Source organism: Epargyreus clarus, unplaced genomic scaffold (assembly GCF_041222505.1).
Source record: "Epargyreus clarus isolate Ecla_fem2 unplaced genomic scaffold, WU_Ecla_fem_2.2 ptg000019l, whole genome shotgun sequence".
In the NCBI taxonomy this organism is placed as follows: domain Eukaryota; kingdom Metazoa; phylum Arthropoda; class Insecta; order Lepidoptera; family Hesperiidae; genus Epargyreus; species Epargyreus clarus.
This window is the reverse complement of record NW_027332227.1, coordinates 3,721,832-3,740,783: the sequence shown is the minus strand read 5'-3', so window position 1 is coordinate 3,740,783 and position 18,952 is coordinate 3,721,832. Positions and strand designations below refer to the sequence as shown.

At 34.2% G+C, this 18,952-nt stretch overlaps 1 protein-coding gene across 3 annotated transcripts in view; it reads right to left on the bottom strand.

Annotated features, from left to right (window-relative positions):
• Nucleotides 1-937: 937 nt before the first annotated feature.
• LOC140750121 (uncharacterized) overlaps nucleotides 938-18,952 on the bottom strand; it is a 121,135-nt gene continuing 103,120 nt past the window's right edge. For all 3 annotated transcript variants that reach the window (XM_073083497.1, XM_073083499.1, XM_073083498.1), the window contains exons 2-7: nucleotides 8,950-9,146; nucleotides 6,446-6,574; nucleotides 5,209-5,328; nucleotides 3,971-4,133; nucleotides 3,168-3,296; nucleotides 938-2,785 (exon numbers count right to left, since the gene is read on the bottom strand). In XM_073083497.1, the coding sequence (XP_072939598.1) occupies nucleotides 2,557-2,785; nucleotides 3,168-3,296; nucleotides 3,971-4,133; nucleotides 5,209-5,328; nucleotides 6,446-6,574; nucleotides 8,950-9,146 (967 nt within the window). In that variant the 3' untranslated portion in view covers nucleotides 938-2,556. The remainder of the gene's footprint in view (nucleotides 2,786-3,167; nucleotides 3,297-3,970; nucleotides 4,134-5,208; nucleotides 5,329-6,445; nucleotides 6,575-8,949; nucleotides 9,147-18,952) is intronic.

Below are 18,952 nucleotides of genomic sequence, written 5' to 3'. Positions count from 1 at the left end.
AGAAGAAAAGTGCATAAATAAATAATATTATTAGATTAAGAAGATAAATGAGTGATTAAGAAGATAAATGATGATAAATAAATGAATAAATAATTTAGATGTTTGACTGGGAATCGAACCCATAATCCTTTGCGTATCGAATATGGTCGTCCGATCGTAATTATTGGATTCTTCATAATAAGTGTCTATGTTATTAGAAATTACAAATGTCTTTTAGTCTAGTAAATAAAGCATCAATCTTATTTAATTCCATACTTTAAGTACTTATATGTTAGTTTTGGTAATATTTTGTTGTTTATGATAAAAATAGAAACAAGTTGCGTGCTTTACGACCATTAATAGTAGTTGATAAAGTTGTTATACTTATTCATTCCCTGAGTTCTCTAGGTCAATTGGAAAGGTCGTCAATATTTTAAGTACTTATAGTCATTATTACCAAACCTATTGTTTTTACGAAATGTGTTGAAAACATAACGCATTGAAAACTAAATATTTTTGTGTTTAAATTCCTATCAAGACTAGCTCTGAATGCACGGAAAGTCAGCGAAAAAAGGAATTTCTGTAACAAAATCCGGCTCTAAAATATAAAGTGGACGGTATTCTGTTCCTTTTCTGCCTAGAAAAAGGGGCTCTCGCAAATCACCAAACTCTACATTTAGTCTATTTCGTAAAATACAAATCAACTATCGCTCCTAAACAGCATTTACGCCCTCCAAATTTCTTTAGATTCTTCACCGACCCCTAGAGGTGTCTATAGCCCACGGGAAGGCATTTTCGCCCACTTTGAGAAACACAGGTTAAGACTCTATCTATTTGTAACACTAATTAGGTGGTAATTCTTAGAAGTCATGAACGGACGTTTTTGTCTTATATATTTATGCCTATATACCTTGAAAAAGTTACGGGGTAAAATAGTCAATAAAATAAAAACAACACAGCTTTTTAACCCAAAATTGTATTTCATTGTCCTTACATCTATAACAATATTAAATAAGCTTAATTAAGTATACAATATAATAGATTACTTAGGCGTGGCACTTAACTATGGATTATAAAAAATTACATTCCTTATAATTTCCAATAACTTGGCCAATAAATGCCGTCATCACAAACTTAATCGTTAAAATACGACCTATCAATAGTCTACATACGTGTGAACTACAAATTTCCCCTACGCTCTTAGTCTTGCTTCCTACAAATTGTCTTTTGTGAGCACAATTACTGATTGCATTATGAAACAAAGCAATTCATGGATAGGTTCTACGCATGGACGTGAGTATTTTGGCAACATTTTTTGGCTCGTTTACCAAAACAATACAATGATAGGATATACATACATTATACAAGATAGTTAATCAAACCAACCTAATATTGAGGACCATATAAAGGTGTATGTATAAATATATAAACAAAATATCACAATTCGGAACTACACCTAGGATATACGTTTGTATGATACCTATCATTATAAATAAGTATAGTTAAGATAGAGTTAGCTACGTATATTGTTACATACAAATTAATGCTTGACATTACATAGACCTACTACAAATATTTAATAAATTAGGAGCAGTTAATCTACTGAGCCAAAAATGTAAATATGTAATTGAGTCTAACGTATAATATATTATAATATTTTGTTAAATAACAAAATAATATTCTATGGACTAGATGCCAACAAAATGAGCATTGCAAGACTGAAACAAGCGAATATGAAATGACAAGAATAAAATGAAGTTATGATTATTTTGTGTCGTATAAGCAAAAGTAAATAGTAATCGTCGGTATCGGTATGCATAATGAAGTTAACTATCAAACGAATACGCATGTTTTTTCGCATATTATAGGTAATGCGAAATAGAAGTTATAGGTATACTTAATTCAATAAATAGTGTGGAGTAGAACTGTAGAATAGAACTAGTTTGTGTGGAGACTTATTAAAATGTAACATTCCATTTAAAAGTAGTGACTTATTAAAAATAGATGTAAATGCAAATGCAGCTTCTTTGTTGTGATATACTGTGGTGTTACATAAAATATATTTTATTGTGATGTTATTTATATTGCAAAATTTTCAGGTGTTCAAATTTGGTGAGCGCTAGCGGAAGACGTGTGATTGTTGAGCAGATATTAAATCTTAATAAGAGCTTCACATCACGAAACCAATGTTTATAAAAAATAATTATATTTCTCAATCGTTTCGATGAACAACAAATAGAAATTGTACGCACATAATTACATCATTCCGCACAAAACGATGGAATGCACTTGCGCTGCCGCGCTGGGACGATTATCGTTTTATAGTTAGTTTTCGTCACTGGAAATCTTCTTTCACATGATAAATGTCTTGAAATATTGATTACTGACCGATCGTTCACGACCGAACTACACGACCATTTATTATGTAGAAGAAGTAAAACCAAAACACTAATATTCGTTATAAAATATTCAACAACACATTTGTCACATTCTGGCACCAAACACTTCAATTCAAACAGGGCATTCACGTAAATTTGTTTGAACATATTGTTTATTTATCTAAATATAACATGAGGGTTAGCCTTTGCCTTCGTCGGGTATGGCGATGGCCACTGAGGGTGGCCTGTGACGTTCTGTTTTATGAACAGTGGCGTTAGGAGCACTACACAACTCGTCCATGGTTGTTATTTTGCACTCCACTATTCGATAGTTGCCGGTTGGCGAGCCACAGTCGAAGTCCGTGTGTGGCACGGCGTTCGGGATACAATCGCCCATGGTCTTTGACTCCTCTTTGAATGGCGGACAGCTGAAATGTAGTTATTAATAGTTATAATGTTGTATTAGGTGTTGTATTTAAAGCAGGTGGAAATTGCAGGAACAGTAATCGCGCTAGTGACTTCTGGTTTTGAACATATTCATTTAGACAATGTACCTAAAACAATCATATATGTTATGTCAGTAGTCTGTCAGTAATAGAGCAACATTCATACATCGGACCTCAGTACAATAACTATTGTTCTGAGCATCGGACAGATGGAAAGGAAAACATTAAAAAAATTTTTATCCATTAGGTCCTTTTGCTTTACGCCATCTTTAAAATAACGTCATAGGATGTTGTAAGTGTAAATTTAATTTAAATGGTATTTATTTAAATCAAAAGGTTCTATTAATAATACGAGTATACCTACCTCAATGGCGGTGGTGTCGGTGAGCGAGACAGCGGGAAGCTGGCCACTTCCCTCGATATCGCTAAAGACTTGATGGACCCGAACGTCTGCTCCGGACTTAACGGAGCGCCTAATACTGATGCCATGCCACTGTAACAAAATAGTTTTTAGATTAGACAAGGTTTATATATATTTTTCGGTTCAAATAAAAATAAATTCAAATGCTCTAGGTGTTAATATTGAATCATAGTACACTTATTTATCAATGGAATACCAGACTCAGGTTCAAATTTTTGAAATTTCAGAAATATTTAACGGAAAATCCTTAGAGCTCTTTAAAAAATAAATCAACTTCTATAAAATAATATATGAAGTCTACCAATCCACAATTGAGCAGCATAGTGCATTATAGCCTAAACCTTTCTAATTTTTGGAAGAAACCCGTGTCTGGTAGTACGTCATATAGCCCTCTGAAGTACGGGTGAAGATAAAAAAGTCACAAGAAACTCTTCTTCTTGTTCATGTGCCTCTTCACTACTGAAGGTTGGCCGTTATTTCCTTGAACTTCCCTCTATCCATGACCAGGCAAAACAATTGCTCGACAGAGGTGATGCCTGTCCACTCCCTTATGTTTCTGAGCCACGACTTTTTCCGGCGCCCAGCGCGCCTCTTCCCTTCCACCTTGCCCATCATGATGAGTTGCAGCAGATTGTACCTATCATGTCTAAGGACATGGCCGAGGTATACGATCTTGCGCTTCTTGATGGTACGTATCAGCTGCCGGGTCATGTAGACGCGCTGGAGTACGACGACAAGAAACTCACACAACAGAATCGCTGGGCACTAAGAAGGGCAGCGGCGGCGGGCAGGGCGGGTCCGCGCGCGCGGGCGAGGCGGGCTCCGCGGAGCGCGGGCAGCGCGGCGTCTCGTTCTCTTCCACCATGCCCAGCCAGCTGCGGAAACGACGCCAGAGGCCGCTGGGGCTGCCTGCGAACGAAAAAATATGATGGGAGTAGAGTCTTAAACTTCGTAGTTGCAAACGCATGCAGTCCACCTTATAGAAAGAGGCTATTGCTGCCAACGTAATCAACTCTAGATATGATTGAGTGCTTACCTAAGGTTGGACACGGATGCGTTACTAACCCTGAGGACTAAGTTGGAACACCTCGTTTAAGTGAGGCCCTTTACCTCACCTTTCAAACTGGAACACAGCAGCGCTTAATAGTACCATTAATCGGCAGAAATAGGTGTTTAGGTAGTTTGATTGTTACTGAAGGCAACACTGCACGAGAAAACTTCATAATATATGCAGATGCAGATGTCCATGGATGGTAGTAAATATAATATATATAATATGGTAGATTCATTAATATATTTACAACGGTAAAATGTTAATTTATAGAAAATGGGCAATTACTTTAAGTTTCATCTACCAAGGTATGGCAATGCCGGATAATTGAAATTCATGTCGTTATTATGCTGTTATAATTTACCAAGAAAAAAAGTGTGGTAAAAATACTTTCATGTATTTTAAGGCTTGACCGTGGATGGCCTTGAGTTAAGGCCTTCAAGCTCGCAAAGTAAATTAAAAGGATTGTTGTATAATAGTCTAGACTCTACAAAACCAATAGGTACACCGCGTATTAACTGCTATTACGTAAGTAACCTAGTTTTAAACAAACATTGAACGTGGAAGTGAAATCTTTCGCAGTTCCAGAAAATACCGCGGCCAAACCTATTTCTGCCTTAAAACAAAAGTGGTAAGTGCTACTGTGATTTAATGTTAAGGATGAAATCAGAGATACTTATAGGTATGATACGCTCCAATTCAGTTCTCAGGGGTAGCAGGTTAATGGCCAAACTCGACAGCCGGCATACACACCCTTCCACAGGAAGGCAGAACTGATTTACGTTAAATATGGTCGAGACGGTGGTACCTCCCCGAGAACCATAACCATAACAGCTCTACCATCTTTCATAGTGTCAGGTGCACTACGCTCGTTTGCTAATGCTTAACTTCTAAACATAGTGTAAAAGAGAACTATAAGAAATTAATACTTACGAGAATACTTTCTGCTATTTTGAGGGCTTAATGGGTAAAAGTCTCCATGTATGGGGCAGTGGAAAGCTAGTCTGCGCTGTCGGCGCTGAGCTGCACGCATTAATATACACAACACGATACCTGAAATATAAAATAATATATTTAAACTGGATAGGAAATGGGCCTAAGAACGTGAGCATCATCTTATATATAAAAATTCTCGTGTCACAATGTTAGTTACCGTACTCCTCCGAAACGGCTTTACCGATTTTCACGAAATTATGCATATATGCATATTCAATAGGTCTGAAAATCGGCTACTATCTATTTTTCATACCCCTAAGGGTTGTTCACCCGTAACATTTTTTTTATATGGAAACACAACGTTTGCCGGGTCAGCTAGTAATAGCATAAAGTTTTATGCATCGTAGTTACTTTAAATATGTATTTATTATTAGACAGAAAGATAGTTCAAAAAGAATTGTGTAAAGAATCTACATTGATATTGATTTTGTATCTTTACAATATACTTAATACTCTCTTATTTGGTGAATCCTATACAAAGATGACCTTTTCTTAGATATTTACTTAAGAATCTTAAGATACGATTTGACCTTTCCGGTAAAATGGATTTCTGACTATTTCGAAGCTTTAAAACACATCGGTTGCTTTAATTATGTAAAGAGTGGATTTCTGAACAAATTTCTTGGTAATTCCTTTTAAATATTCACGACTGGCATTTGCATATTTCGTGCAAATATATTTAGTAAATTATAGAGTTAGCTAATGGAAACTAAAACGCCAAGTTTATAAGTATTTATAAATACAAGTCTTTGGATATGGAAGAACTTAATATTAAGAATGGTTGGCGATATAGGTATCGCTAATCTTTATGACCACTTGGCAAGATGACCGATATTTCAGAGCGCGATCGAGGAACTATTAACCTGCATACAACCGAACTATACTAAAATTCACTTGTATTTAAAACCAATCATAAAAGCTCAGATTCTTTAATAATTATTTATCGTAACGTCTGAAAAGAATAGGAGTTTAAGTCGTATTCGTTGTTAACGTAAAAAACAGTGACAGCCTCGTGGTTAAGAAACATGGCCTCTCGAAGTCTGTGAGTTGGGTATGCGAAATATACCAATTCGCACTTGGCCAGCGCGGTGGACTATGGTCTAATCCTTCTCATTATGAGAGGAGATCCGTGCCCAGTAGTGGGACAGTAATGAGTTAATGATGATGTTATTACCGGCAATAGTCATGAGCGCGCCGGCGACGATGCACACGGGGCCCAAAACCCGCGAGTTGCCCGTGAAGGCGATCCGCGCCGCGTAATGATCCGGCTCTTCATTCTCGCCACAACCGCGATACGACGCCGCTGCAATGAAACAAAAATAATCGTATTTAGAACTACATTTTTTTTTAATTTAGAATAGTTAGGTACATATTTTTTTAAATTAAGAAGTAACTTGAAGTATTCAAGGGTTATACGGTTTAGATGTTTGATTTATACTGATGTATGTTTTATTGCCTATGCCTATTATATGTTTTATTTTGTATGTATTATATTATGTGTGTCTTTAGCCTAGGACTCTAGGGGCTTAGGTGTTCAACTATGATTGTATTTATGTAGGAAAGACACATATTTAACCATAGATATGCCATGGCCGTTTGTAATCCAATATAAATAGGTCAAGTCTTGCTATCCTTGGGAATAAGCTAGAACCAGGTCACGTCAATATGTTACAGCTCTTCAAATATGGTATACGTCAGCGCAAACGCTATTTTATGGGAGAGAGGTGTCAATGACCACTGTGGTGCCGTCACGCTTGATGCGTTTTACCATCACCGCAGTCCAGATCCACTTTGAAGTATAAATTCTGAACATGTGGGCTTAAATATATTGCCGTGCTGTATTTAAAGCTACTTTTGTCTATCTTTTTAATTGGTACGTGGTGCAATATTTATAATTAACAGATACTGTACAAATTAGTTAGAAATATATTTATTTACAAATTATTTATTTATACTATCATTTTAATTAATGATTTTGTGTTATCTGTCATTATCTAATGGCGATGTTCATGATGCTCAGAGTAAGGACTATAGCATCATGATGTGTTATTTTTATAATAAGTGTCAATTTATCTATATAGTGGCTATTCACTGGCTGGTACGATAATATGAGTTAGCATAAAAGAAAAATAATGCTCTGGACCACAGAGTACATTTTTATTTATTGGAACTCTAGACGTTTGTGTTGTACTTTGCGAGGGAGTAATAAAAGTTGGAAATTGGATCAAGAAATAAATAATAATATGTGATACAAAACATAACATACAAAATAAACATTGCTTTCATCATTTACGAATACACAGGCTCCCGGTTCTCTGCAACCGACAACCGCAAAGTCACTGCGGATGTGGCGTGTTCGGTTGCGGTACGTAACTTGAGCGGTATTGTGTTGCTGGCTATTTATACGAGACTGTTTAGTGATTCTGTGATATAATTAATGGCGATGTTGTACTAGGTCATGTGAATTAGTGGAATTTATTTGCTATTTTAAACGGCTACCTATTGACGAATGAATAGATAAATGACTTCATTTTCTTTCAATCCGTTAATCATATTTACTCCATTCTCCCTTAGAGAAAAATTATTTGCTATTGTCTATCTGTTAACACATTCTACATTTCAAGCCTTGACATAGGGTAGGTATGTAAGATGATGACGAAGGGTACGTTGGTACGTTTCAGTAAGCATATTTACTGTTTTATTCGATAAGTTATATACTTTAACTGAGTTATTTAATTTAATCAAAAAGGTACATATTTTCATAATGGGACCTCTTTAGGTTTATAATGTAACTTCTTTATGTTTGTTTAAATTGTTTGTATATTTGTATATTATACATAATACGAATGTACATCGTATTTGGCGTAAGTTCCCAAATAATATAATATGACTAACTAGGTAAACCATAATGTTACTGTTATCTTTTTTATTTAATCTATCTCATTTAATCTTTATTAGTCTGACAAAGAAGGTCATATGCCTAAAGTTAAGTTTTAACGTAGAAAATTGATACTGTTGCTGAAAAATTATGGAGCTCGGCCAACATAAAATGAGTATAATATGTTGATTAAAATTAAAAGATATTTTTGGAAGAAATAGTTTCGTTTTAATATTTAATTGATATTTTTAGAAAAACACTCAGTTTCTTAATGCGCTATTCGTACGTCTCAAAGTTTTGGTGTTTTTCCAACAATTCTAAAAATATATTTTTCTTCAGCTGTGTAAGATCTGCATCGTTTTTGTCACAATTTACGAAATAACTGGGTAATTTCCATTAACTATAGAAATTGTTACTTTCAGGTATAATTACGTGTTAAGAATTATAATTAAGGTAACACGAATGGATTCACATCTTGTTGCTTATTTTCCATCGAAAGTAGGGATTATTTACTATTTTGAATTAGAAGTATAGCATACCTACATATTGTTTCTAATAGTGTTTCTTTAATGACAACAAAATGTTACCATTGTATAAGTTATATGTAGTATTGAAGTAGTGTAGTATTAATAATTTTCCAATGCTCATATTATAGCCTTCAAGTTAGGTATATAGAAGGTTAGGTTTGGGTTATTGGAAGGCACCATTTTGTATTTAATCCAAGGAGGCTTTTAAGTTAGTCTCCAATGTTCTATTTCAAGTTGGTTATGACCATCAATGGTTAACAAACATAAACTTACCAGTGAGCACACATCCAACAAGCATAAACAGGAACCCGAAGATCGGCAGCACAATCTGGCAGTTGGCCGCGACGACCACCCCGGCGACGGCCAGCCCGCCCTCCACCTTCTCCACGCGCAGCCGCGAGATGGCGGGCGGGCAGCGCGGCTTCCCCACCGGCGCGCGTACCAGCGGCTCGCCCGGTGGCGACGTCGTCCTGTAGATCAGATAGTTCAGGTTGTAGTGTCAACTCTTGGAACTTATAAGAGAAGATTAAAGTAGATCTGTCGTCTTGGTACGACGGTTGAAGTTATATTGAGAATATTTGTAATTTATAACAACGGCAGATTGAATTTGTCGCTATGGTAAGACGGTTCAGGTTATACTTGCAACTCTTGCAATGTGTAAGAACGAGAGATGAGATAGAATCCTTTGAACTTTGTATTGATAGTAGATCGAAATCAACCTTACGGTGTAAGCATTCTTAGTAGTTTTACCTTAATAAACATAATTCTTGTCTATATGTAAAAGTGTGTATTATTTAAAATCTTACTTACATAATCTGTTGTTTATTAAAATAAATCAATACGTATTTATGTTTTTATTACTAATCTATTAAAATGTGAAAACATTATTGAAACGTTACCTATCCTATACTATCTTAATTATGCATTAATCTCTCATTTAACGAAAGTAAAAAAATGTAGCTCTAATGTTAGAGTAATAGAGTTAACCACATTAGACGTGTGCGTGCATAAACTAACACGATTCACATGATTGAGTTTTAATTAAACTCTCGAGATGAAAGATTAGGTCTTGAAAGTTGTAGCTATTCCATACAGTTATACCGTGTAAGGTATCAGGGTAAGTTATTAATAGGATAAAGCTAAAATTACAGGCTATTTCGGGACGCAATGCGGTAATATCGCCGCGGTAATAAATAAACAGATCGATCAGGAAGTTAATTATGGAATGATTTCGCAGACCACAATATTAAGATTTCGTAGAGTACAGAAGATTCGCTTACGAAATACACTTTGACTCTTACATACATGAGACATAGCAGTCGATCGTCAGTCGTTGGGAATGACATATCTGTGATCGGCTTCCAGTAAAATCTCTGTCCTATATGAACTTGGGTACAGATGTCTGTGAGCGGTGGTGATCACTTACCATCAGATGGACTGTAAGTTTATTAGCTGCTTCAGTCTCATAAAAATAAACGTTTTTCCGCAAACCACAAGTAGGTACCAACCATTTTAAGGATTAGTAAAAACCTTGTTAGGTAAAACTATTTTAGTTATTCCGCCATGACGATTATTACCTACTAAATTTAAGTACAGTAAAAATACCCAATGAGTCATGCATCTTTTAATCATAGAAAATACATATTTCGTAAGCATTATTAGGTTAACCTACCATCGAGAATAATTGCAATACAACATATTTATAAGTTACTTTAATTCAAAATCTTACAAAAAAATGTCTATGATATCATTTGTAAAGAAATAAAGATATAAGAATGTTTTTTACAAGAACGTCGCTACGAGTATTAATATAATTTTCATATTAATTAGTGCAAAAGTTGGGTATAGCTTGTATTTCGAATTGTGGTTAAGACTTTCTTAAATAAAACAGAAATAAAAACAATATTGAGTTACAAGTGCGCAGAGCTGAGAAGCTCACCTGCGCGAAATATGTTAATTTTAATTTTAACCACTCATGAACTCTTGGCTCGGTTTAAGAGTCTAATATAGTTTGACTTGCCTTGATGGTTCATCAGAGTGGTGGAGTTATTTATGATGTTCTTTAATATTGACAGTCCATTACATATGATAGTTTTGTGTTTGTTCAGCGTGTTAAGCCGCGATGGCCTATTATAGGTTTAAAATGTTCTTTCGCCTCGCTTTGCGGACTTGAGGTTCGTTTCTCAAACTTTACTAATTTTCAGAAGCCATGTGCGTATGAGTAATTAATGCTTGCTTACTACGGCGAAGGAAACATACAGGCTTTAAAAAAGTTATGTAGAGTAACAGATTAGTAGGTAAAGATTACTTACTCCTAACAAGAAAATGTAACCAGTTTTGACAATTGAAATTGTCACTGTCATCTATTTTCCTGTTTGAAGAATATTAAAAAAAATAGTTTTTATGTGATGGCTGATAGAATTGTCAGCCGTTTAAGCCATTTAATGGCTTCCTTCAATTACAAGGCGGTTAGATATCTATACTTATCTATGTGTGTTTTGTTATGAGTTTACCAATCCGCATTAGACTAGCGTGGTGGACTATTTTCTAAACTCAAAACTTTGCTAATTATCAGAAATCATGTGCGTAAAGGAAATCAATGATTACTTACTACAGAAAAGTATACACACAGGCTTTTAAGTTAAGTTTAAGTTATGTACAGTTTACCAATCTGCATTAGATCAAGGTGGTGAAATGTGGTATAACTCTTTCTAACCGTAGATCGTGCCAAAGAGTAATGGGTTGACGACGTTCTTTGTTTATAATGTTTGAAAGAAAAACATACGTAGGTTCCAACAGATCGTAGTCCAAGTCATTGTTCGGTAATGGGACAGAGCTAACAGAGCTAATCTTAGACACGAACGACGCACAAACTTTGAATTCCAAATGACTAATTATAAACGTGCGAATTATATATTTATTTAGATACGTACTCTGCAAGACAAATTTGTTCTTGTATATAATGAACAAAATTATTAAAATAAAAAGGATGCAAATGAAATAAGTAATAAAATTGGTAATTAATAAAAAAAATAGCTCGCGATTTTATCTTACGATACGATACGTAGCAATTGTGTCATCATAATAAAAATATATACATATGAAAAATAATTCCGATTATGTTTCACTAATTTAAAAAAAAAACTGAAGAAAGTAAAATATATAATAAAATACTAAGTGACAAGCATACTGCATATAACATAAGTCTATGACAAACACACTTAATGTATGTGATTATCGTTGACAGCGGAACATAGTGAGTCAAGCAACCCTTAAAGTGAAGGGTGAGTATGGTAATATAAGTACACGTTATTTAGGGCTTGGTGAAATTGGAGAATTCAACAATTATAATGTTTTTTAAACTAATTAAATTTAAGTATAGATAATATCAGGCCTACGCGTCATGCCTCTAGGGGTAGTAAGAACATGCGAAACCAAAATGAATCACATTGCGCGTGCTATACTTTAACTGTGTACCATGATAGTGCCTCATAGATATGTATCTATTGCTATCAATGAATCTACTAAATGCAAATTAACAAAGTCTATAGTAAACAGTAATTGAAGTTAGAATTTTTAAAGGATTTCCAAGTTAAATATGGCGAGACCCAATTGGATTTTTGAAAATTGCAGAAAAATTTATTTATAAAAAATATTGATTCCATTTCAGAATCATAAAACGTTTTAAATTGGCTACCGATGTATTGTTTAAATGCAAGATGAAGTATCTATATGTTTTCATAGAAACACCATTAAATAGTGAAATTCGCATGAAAATGAAATGTTTTAACTCCAAAACCTAGAATAAGTTCTGAGCTTAATTACCGTAGTGAACTGTAAACTTTGCATTGAAGCGAAACTTCGCAGAATCGTTGAAGATGAAAAAACTCAAAAGCTCGTTAAAGTCAAAACAAAGGCAGGTGAAATCGTAAAATTCACGCAAATAGTACCATTCACTCTATTACAGGAGATTATGTCATCGTATAATTAAATACACGTATACCAGAATTAATGAATTTATTGTCCATTGGTTTATTTTATTTCTTTGAGCTTGGGCTTGTGTTAGAACGTAACTAATTCTTACGTCGCTACCCTTTGTACTTGTGGTGTGCCGTCCGTTATTCAGCTTCTTAATGGTATCAATTGTAATATTTTTTAACCCATTTTAATCTTATTAAATTTAAACCATTATAAATATCAAAGCGGGGAGTTTCAGAGGGGAACTTGTATGAAGTCTTGAAAAAACGTGGTTAATGTAAATCCACCAAGCGTGAAGACTGATTTGTAGCATGCTTAGTTTAAGTCTAGAAATAGTGTCTTGACTTTGTCTAATGACCACATCCCCATATTTTTTGAGTTTGTTAGAGATGTGTCAGGCCTAAGCAGTTTTGTTTATACTAACAATCTGACATATTATATTTAGATACCCCTGTTCAGGCTCTTTAAATCTAGTTTTGTTTAAATCTGGTGAATCTAGCGATCGATATATGCCGTAGCACCTGGATTTAATGGGACATTGATTGAATACGTTTTTATTTACAGCTATTTTATTGGTAACGTTATTACCTACAGTACGGTGAGTAGTTTTATGGCATTCGTAATTATACACTTTCATACATTGATAGTACGTGCAACCGATACAAACCATACAACCATAGATTATAGATTAATAATAATTGCTCTGCTCTATTCCTATCGTAGTGGAAACCAATAATTAATCGATGCTTAAAATTTTATAATGTAAAATAGTGGTAATATTTTGTTTAAAAGTAATACATAGTAAGTTGCCATAGGTTGTCAATTGACACATTTTTAATCAATTTTGAATAGTACCTACTTATCATAGTTGAATTTCCGTAACAGGTGTTTACGAGATCCAATAAGCTAGCCAGTATACTAGTTTGATGGATTTAATATATAAAAAGTTACATTAAATTGTCATTACATGAAATAAACAAAGTCATCAATCATTCGAAAGTTCCGGACGTGACTGGTAACATACACTGCACGATGCCAGTCACGTTTTGGCGAAATTGCATCAATTTGTTATAAGAAACCTCATCTGGCCAATTTATTTTATATGCTCTATTTCATTTATTAATTTGCAGATTTACTTCCAGCGTTGTTGTTGACATTTGATGTGGTTGTGGTATCCTCTGTATTATAAGGGATGCAAATTAAAATATAAATAAATATTTCTAATGGTAACCGAATTGTAATTGGTTCAGTACTTTCAGAGGTTATCGATTACGAAAATAAGCAAAAAATTTAAAAATATTTCCTCTATATATAATATTAGGCACCAATAACTAACCATAGACAAGAAAACGATAAATTAAGTCGTAAAACTATTTCCAGTTTCAATTATAAAATACCAATGGTTTTGTGACTTTTTTATCTACTGAGATATGATACTATGCCATGTGGTTGAAAGTATTTTCTAATGACTTTTAAAGAGCACGTTTTAAAACATCCCCTCATAACATTTTAACGACAACATCATTTAAAATGAGTGTGAGCGCTATTACCACTAGGATAAGTAGATTAGACGAAATAAGTATTATTGTAACAGTTAAAAAAGGTTTGTATGTTTTGTATATATTACATAACATAGTTACAATATAAAGTTAGATTAATGAAATGTGTAATTAATAAAAATAGATATTTCATTGTTATTCTCATTTTATAACTGGGATCACCATTGACATAAAAACCTAATCGGTCTTTATTTAAATTATTTTATATAACAATAACTATAACAACAACTATAATAACAATAGTCATGGAAATAAAATATTAAGTAGCAGTCGTCTGTAGTACTTCTGAAGCTGTAGGTGAAATAGTGACGTCACAAACTGAAATTTTAAAAGTCCATGAGTCGGTCGTCGCGTTATGACATTCGCCAAGTGTTTTAAAATTCCGTAGAATTGAGTCAGACTCCTCTGGGACAGTGATATTGACTTTGTCAGTCAGTTTCGTCTCTCAACTTTTCTGGCAACGTTATAAGCTTTAGGAGCGTAATTACGTATTGTCTTTGCAACAAATATATTTATAGCTTTGGAGATATGACAGATGTGGTTATTAGTAAAACGAGTGGGCTTTAATAGCTGTATTGCAGATGTAGGCCGATTAGTGATTCAAAGCTGTGCACGAGGTAGAATTGTGGGCACCTAATCCGTTGCTATAACTGTTTTCATATAGACGTTTCTCTATAGTATGCTAGTGGGTTAATTCTCGTGTGCTATTTATTCGCAGACTTTCCAAAATGCTATTACATTGTTTGAAGTCACGTGAATTTTCTTACGTTTATTTTTATTTATATTAGAAAACTAAGATTTAAGTCACGTTTTAACTAAATAAATAATCATTATTATTGATATAACACGAGATTTTTACGAGTATAAAGGTTTTTATTTGGACATGTTCTACATTTATATTGCGGAGTGTGTGTTAACAATTCACACGTACATTTAAATTTGGCGTGATAACAGACAGTTTGTTACTGTGGCTTAGTAACAAGCTCTTGGCACCACTTTTACATTATTAACTCATTTGCCCGTCATTCTACTGTTGTGAATAAATTCTAGCGACAAAAAACTAAAACAATATTATTTCTCGCGGAAGGATAAATGCAAATTAATTTATAAGAGCATTTAAATAAAATTGTTTATGTCGTACGTTTATCTGTACATCTGCTAGCCGGAAGCATTAGTTAAGTCTCAAAAACTTTTGAATCCGGTCATGAGTACAGACAGGAAATGTCATGCAAGACGTAAATATTCAGATCCCTCTGGCGGCTAAACGTAGACAAAACAGATGTGATATAATTAGTCTGTTTATTAGGATAATGAAAAAATGTACGTTAAATAAATAGTAGAATATAAATACTGTATTAGGAATAGACAATACAATTGTACCTATTGTATAAAATTTGTTTAAATTTGTGTCCATGTAGGGTAACTTTTAGGCAATATTTCAATACGAAAATCTTGCATGCGGATGAAAATACGTATTAAATGTAAAGTAAAATCCAAGCAATGTTTCCTCCGAAAATACAAAAGTAATGTGCTGAGTCAAGAACCAATAACAGCTTTCCATCTGGATCCGCTGAAAGGAACGAGGGAAGCTGTAATTTATCACTCAGCTTTAGTTCGCTGTGGGTCCGTTTGAGACCCTACAATGAGTTTTCGTTTCATATTAGTCCATTAACGACGTTTTATAGAATAAGATTATTTTCGTAAGTTTTTACAAATATTTCCAATGGGTTTATGATGAATACGGTACTCTCCTTTCTAGCACTCATGTTTCGATGGTATAATAGTCGGTTTTAGTTCTGATTCAGAAATCTAGGTAGATTTACACGTACACGTAGAATAGGAATTCTACGTGCATTATTATTATTTGTAAAATAATTAAGGTTTTCATTAACGAGGTACTGTGTTATCTGTTATAACCACCAAGAATTACTTATATTTTTATATAAAACTATCCATCCTAGATATATTTAGGTATACAGCGTGTTGTAACAAATAACAAAATACTTTGATTATTGAAATTAAATAGCAATTTAAACAACAAATCACACAGCATTGATTTGTTGTTTTAATTGCTATTTAATCGTAAAATCAAATACCGTCATAGTTTTACCATAAATCAAGTCATCTTTTTCCAAGAAATTCTGTTATTTTCGGATAAACTGTTGCGTTCATATATCAGTCTGATGTGTTGCTGTCATTGTTGTGAATCAGGCATTGTCAACACCACACACAGGGCGAGTAAGATTGATGATTACTGAGGCTTGCTTTCATATTCATTATGTGTCCTATTCGTTATCTTATAGTTCGTACGTTCCCTTAGTCTTCTATTACTTATTTATTTGAAGAACGTATTTCAAGGCTAGCAGGGAAAGCCTGATACATTCGGTTGCTCCCTCCGGGGTAATGGGGTTCAAATTCTAGACAAGGAACAAAGACAAGAATTTTTCAAAATTGTTTATTAGAAATTTATAACCAAATGCTTTAACGATAAAGAATCATCGTGAGGTACCCTACACTAATGCGAGATCTTTAAAAAGTTTTCCAAGATACGTAAAGTCTATCAATCTTCAATTGACTAGCATGGTGTACTAATTCCCAATCCTTGTCATTCTGAGAAGAGATTTGCTCGGCAGAGGGATAATAATGGATTGACGATTATGAGACCCTGCCCACCAGTGAGACTTGACTGGGTTCATGATCTTTAAGTATAATGAACTTGAGGATATAACAAGATTAGAGTTAGATCACTAAAATATAATTATATCCCCACCGTTAAACTAATAAATAATAGGTTCCTACGTATTACCAACAACGCGCTTAATATATTTTGCTATTATTACAATGTGGTGGAGCGCAAAATTTAATATATTTATAGAGACGTTGAGTGGAGCCATTTGTCATGTTTTGGAGCAAGACTCGTGTTATTAATCTTGTCGGCATTACGATCGGCTGTGGGCTTTGTTTGAGTTTCTCTAGTGCAGGTATAGTACTTTTGAAGAATGTGCAACGAATATTAAGAAGTATATCTCTAGCTTATGTTTTGCTTTAGGATCTGTTAGGATATCTGAGGGTTACAAAAGAGTTTTGAAAATATAAGGCAGACGGGATCATAGTCACCGTTGGACATTGGCATATGGACATTGCAACGCCAGAAAAGTCGTCAATGCATTATCGGCTTTGAAGAAGAGCTCTTTTTGCACCTTTCTTGAAGAGCCTTGTGTCAATCCTTCAGGAGATAGATAATTCTACATGTTCACGTTCCTGTCAAAAAAAGCAAAGTTGAAAAATGCTAAGTTTAAAAGTATAAAAGACAACTCTTCAATAAGTGTAGTGCCTACATGGATTTTTAACTCAATCCGATCATGATGAAGCGCTTGTAATTATTTTCGTATCACTAATGGAATTGCCAATTAATGGAAAAACGATCCGCATAGCAACAGCGAGTAATTAAAATCGGACCTCCGCTGACCTACATATAATTTAAAAATATATTTGTATAAAAAGGTTGTAAAAACAAGCTCACGTAACTTTTTTGTATATTGCCGCTCATGGACATCTGTAATCAACCTCAGATAAGACTAATTAAGTCTTACGTGCGGTCTGCCACAGATGCATAGCTACCTTTGAAGATTAAGTTGGAATGCCTCGGATGACTATGTAACCGAAACACAGCAATGCTTAACATTGCTGTTTGGCAGCAATATGTGTCGCGGTGGTACCTCAGAAGCCAAACCACAACGGTTTCTACCACCATCAAACGTAAAAATATGTAATAATAAACTTGATTGGGTAATCATCTGTGTATTCACTAATCTGTTCTGGACTGGTATGGCATACCAATATAGGACAGCCAATTTGATTACACAATTGTGTTACGTTTCATAACAGATCTGTATGAGAGGCACAAAGAGCGGTTGTGTACAAATCGGTATGTTTTGTCATCGGACACAATGGGCATGTAACGGACAGCATTGGACATTACGGTACGGTTTCCGACTCAGTGAACCCGCAAATCCGACTTCCTTTGTGTGATGTCGCGGATCGCGGAAATCAGTGTCATTTGTATCAATACTACATAAAGATGACTTGATTTTATTTTGGCACACAAAATGGCTTTTTAATAACAAGATATAATTAACCTTTTGACGTTCCGCTAACTCATTGCTTCTGATTTCAAAGATACTACTGATTCTTCAATTATTCCATTCGATAACAGATTTTATTTGAATAGACAACATAATTTCACGTTAAAATCACACTCACGTCACACACGTCACTGAAAGCCATCGCAGTTATATTATAAAAACTAATAATTCTAAAAGATTAAATCTCGAATCTATTTGTAGCAACGAAACACTATCAGATTATAGAATAGTTTATTAATAAACCCTTTAATAGAGCATAATGACGATTGACAGCGCAATATCTAGTTAAATGGAAAATTGATCTATTATTACGAATTAAATCGGTACAGGTAGATTAAAACAACTACGAAACACTTGTACTGATTGATACAATAATCGACAATTATAAAGTTATTACTTATTCAGTGCAATCAACCCACATTCATGGAGACACAGTATTACAACGATATGTCAAATTTACGATAATATCGACCCGCAAATCGATATAAATCGTTGTCGAAAAATATGAAGTACATACATATTGTACAATGTACATTTAAATAAATGTTTGTAAAAGGACCCGTGATTACTTATTTTTTTTTTGTAAAGAAGATT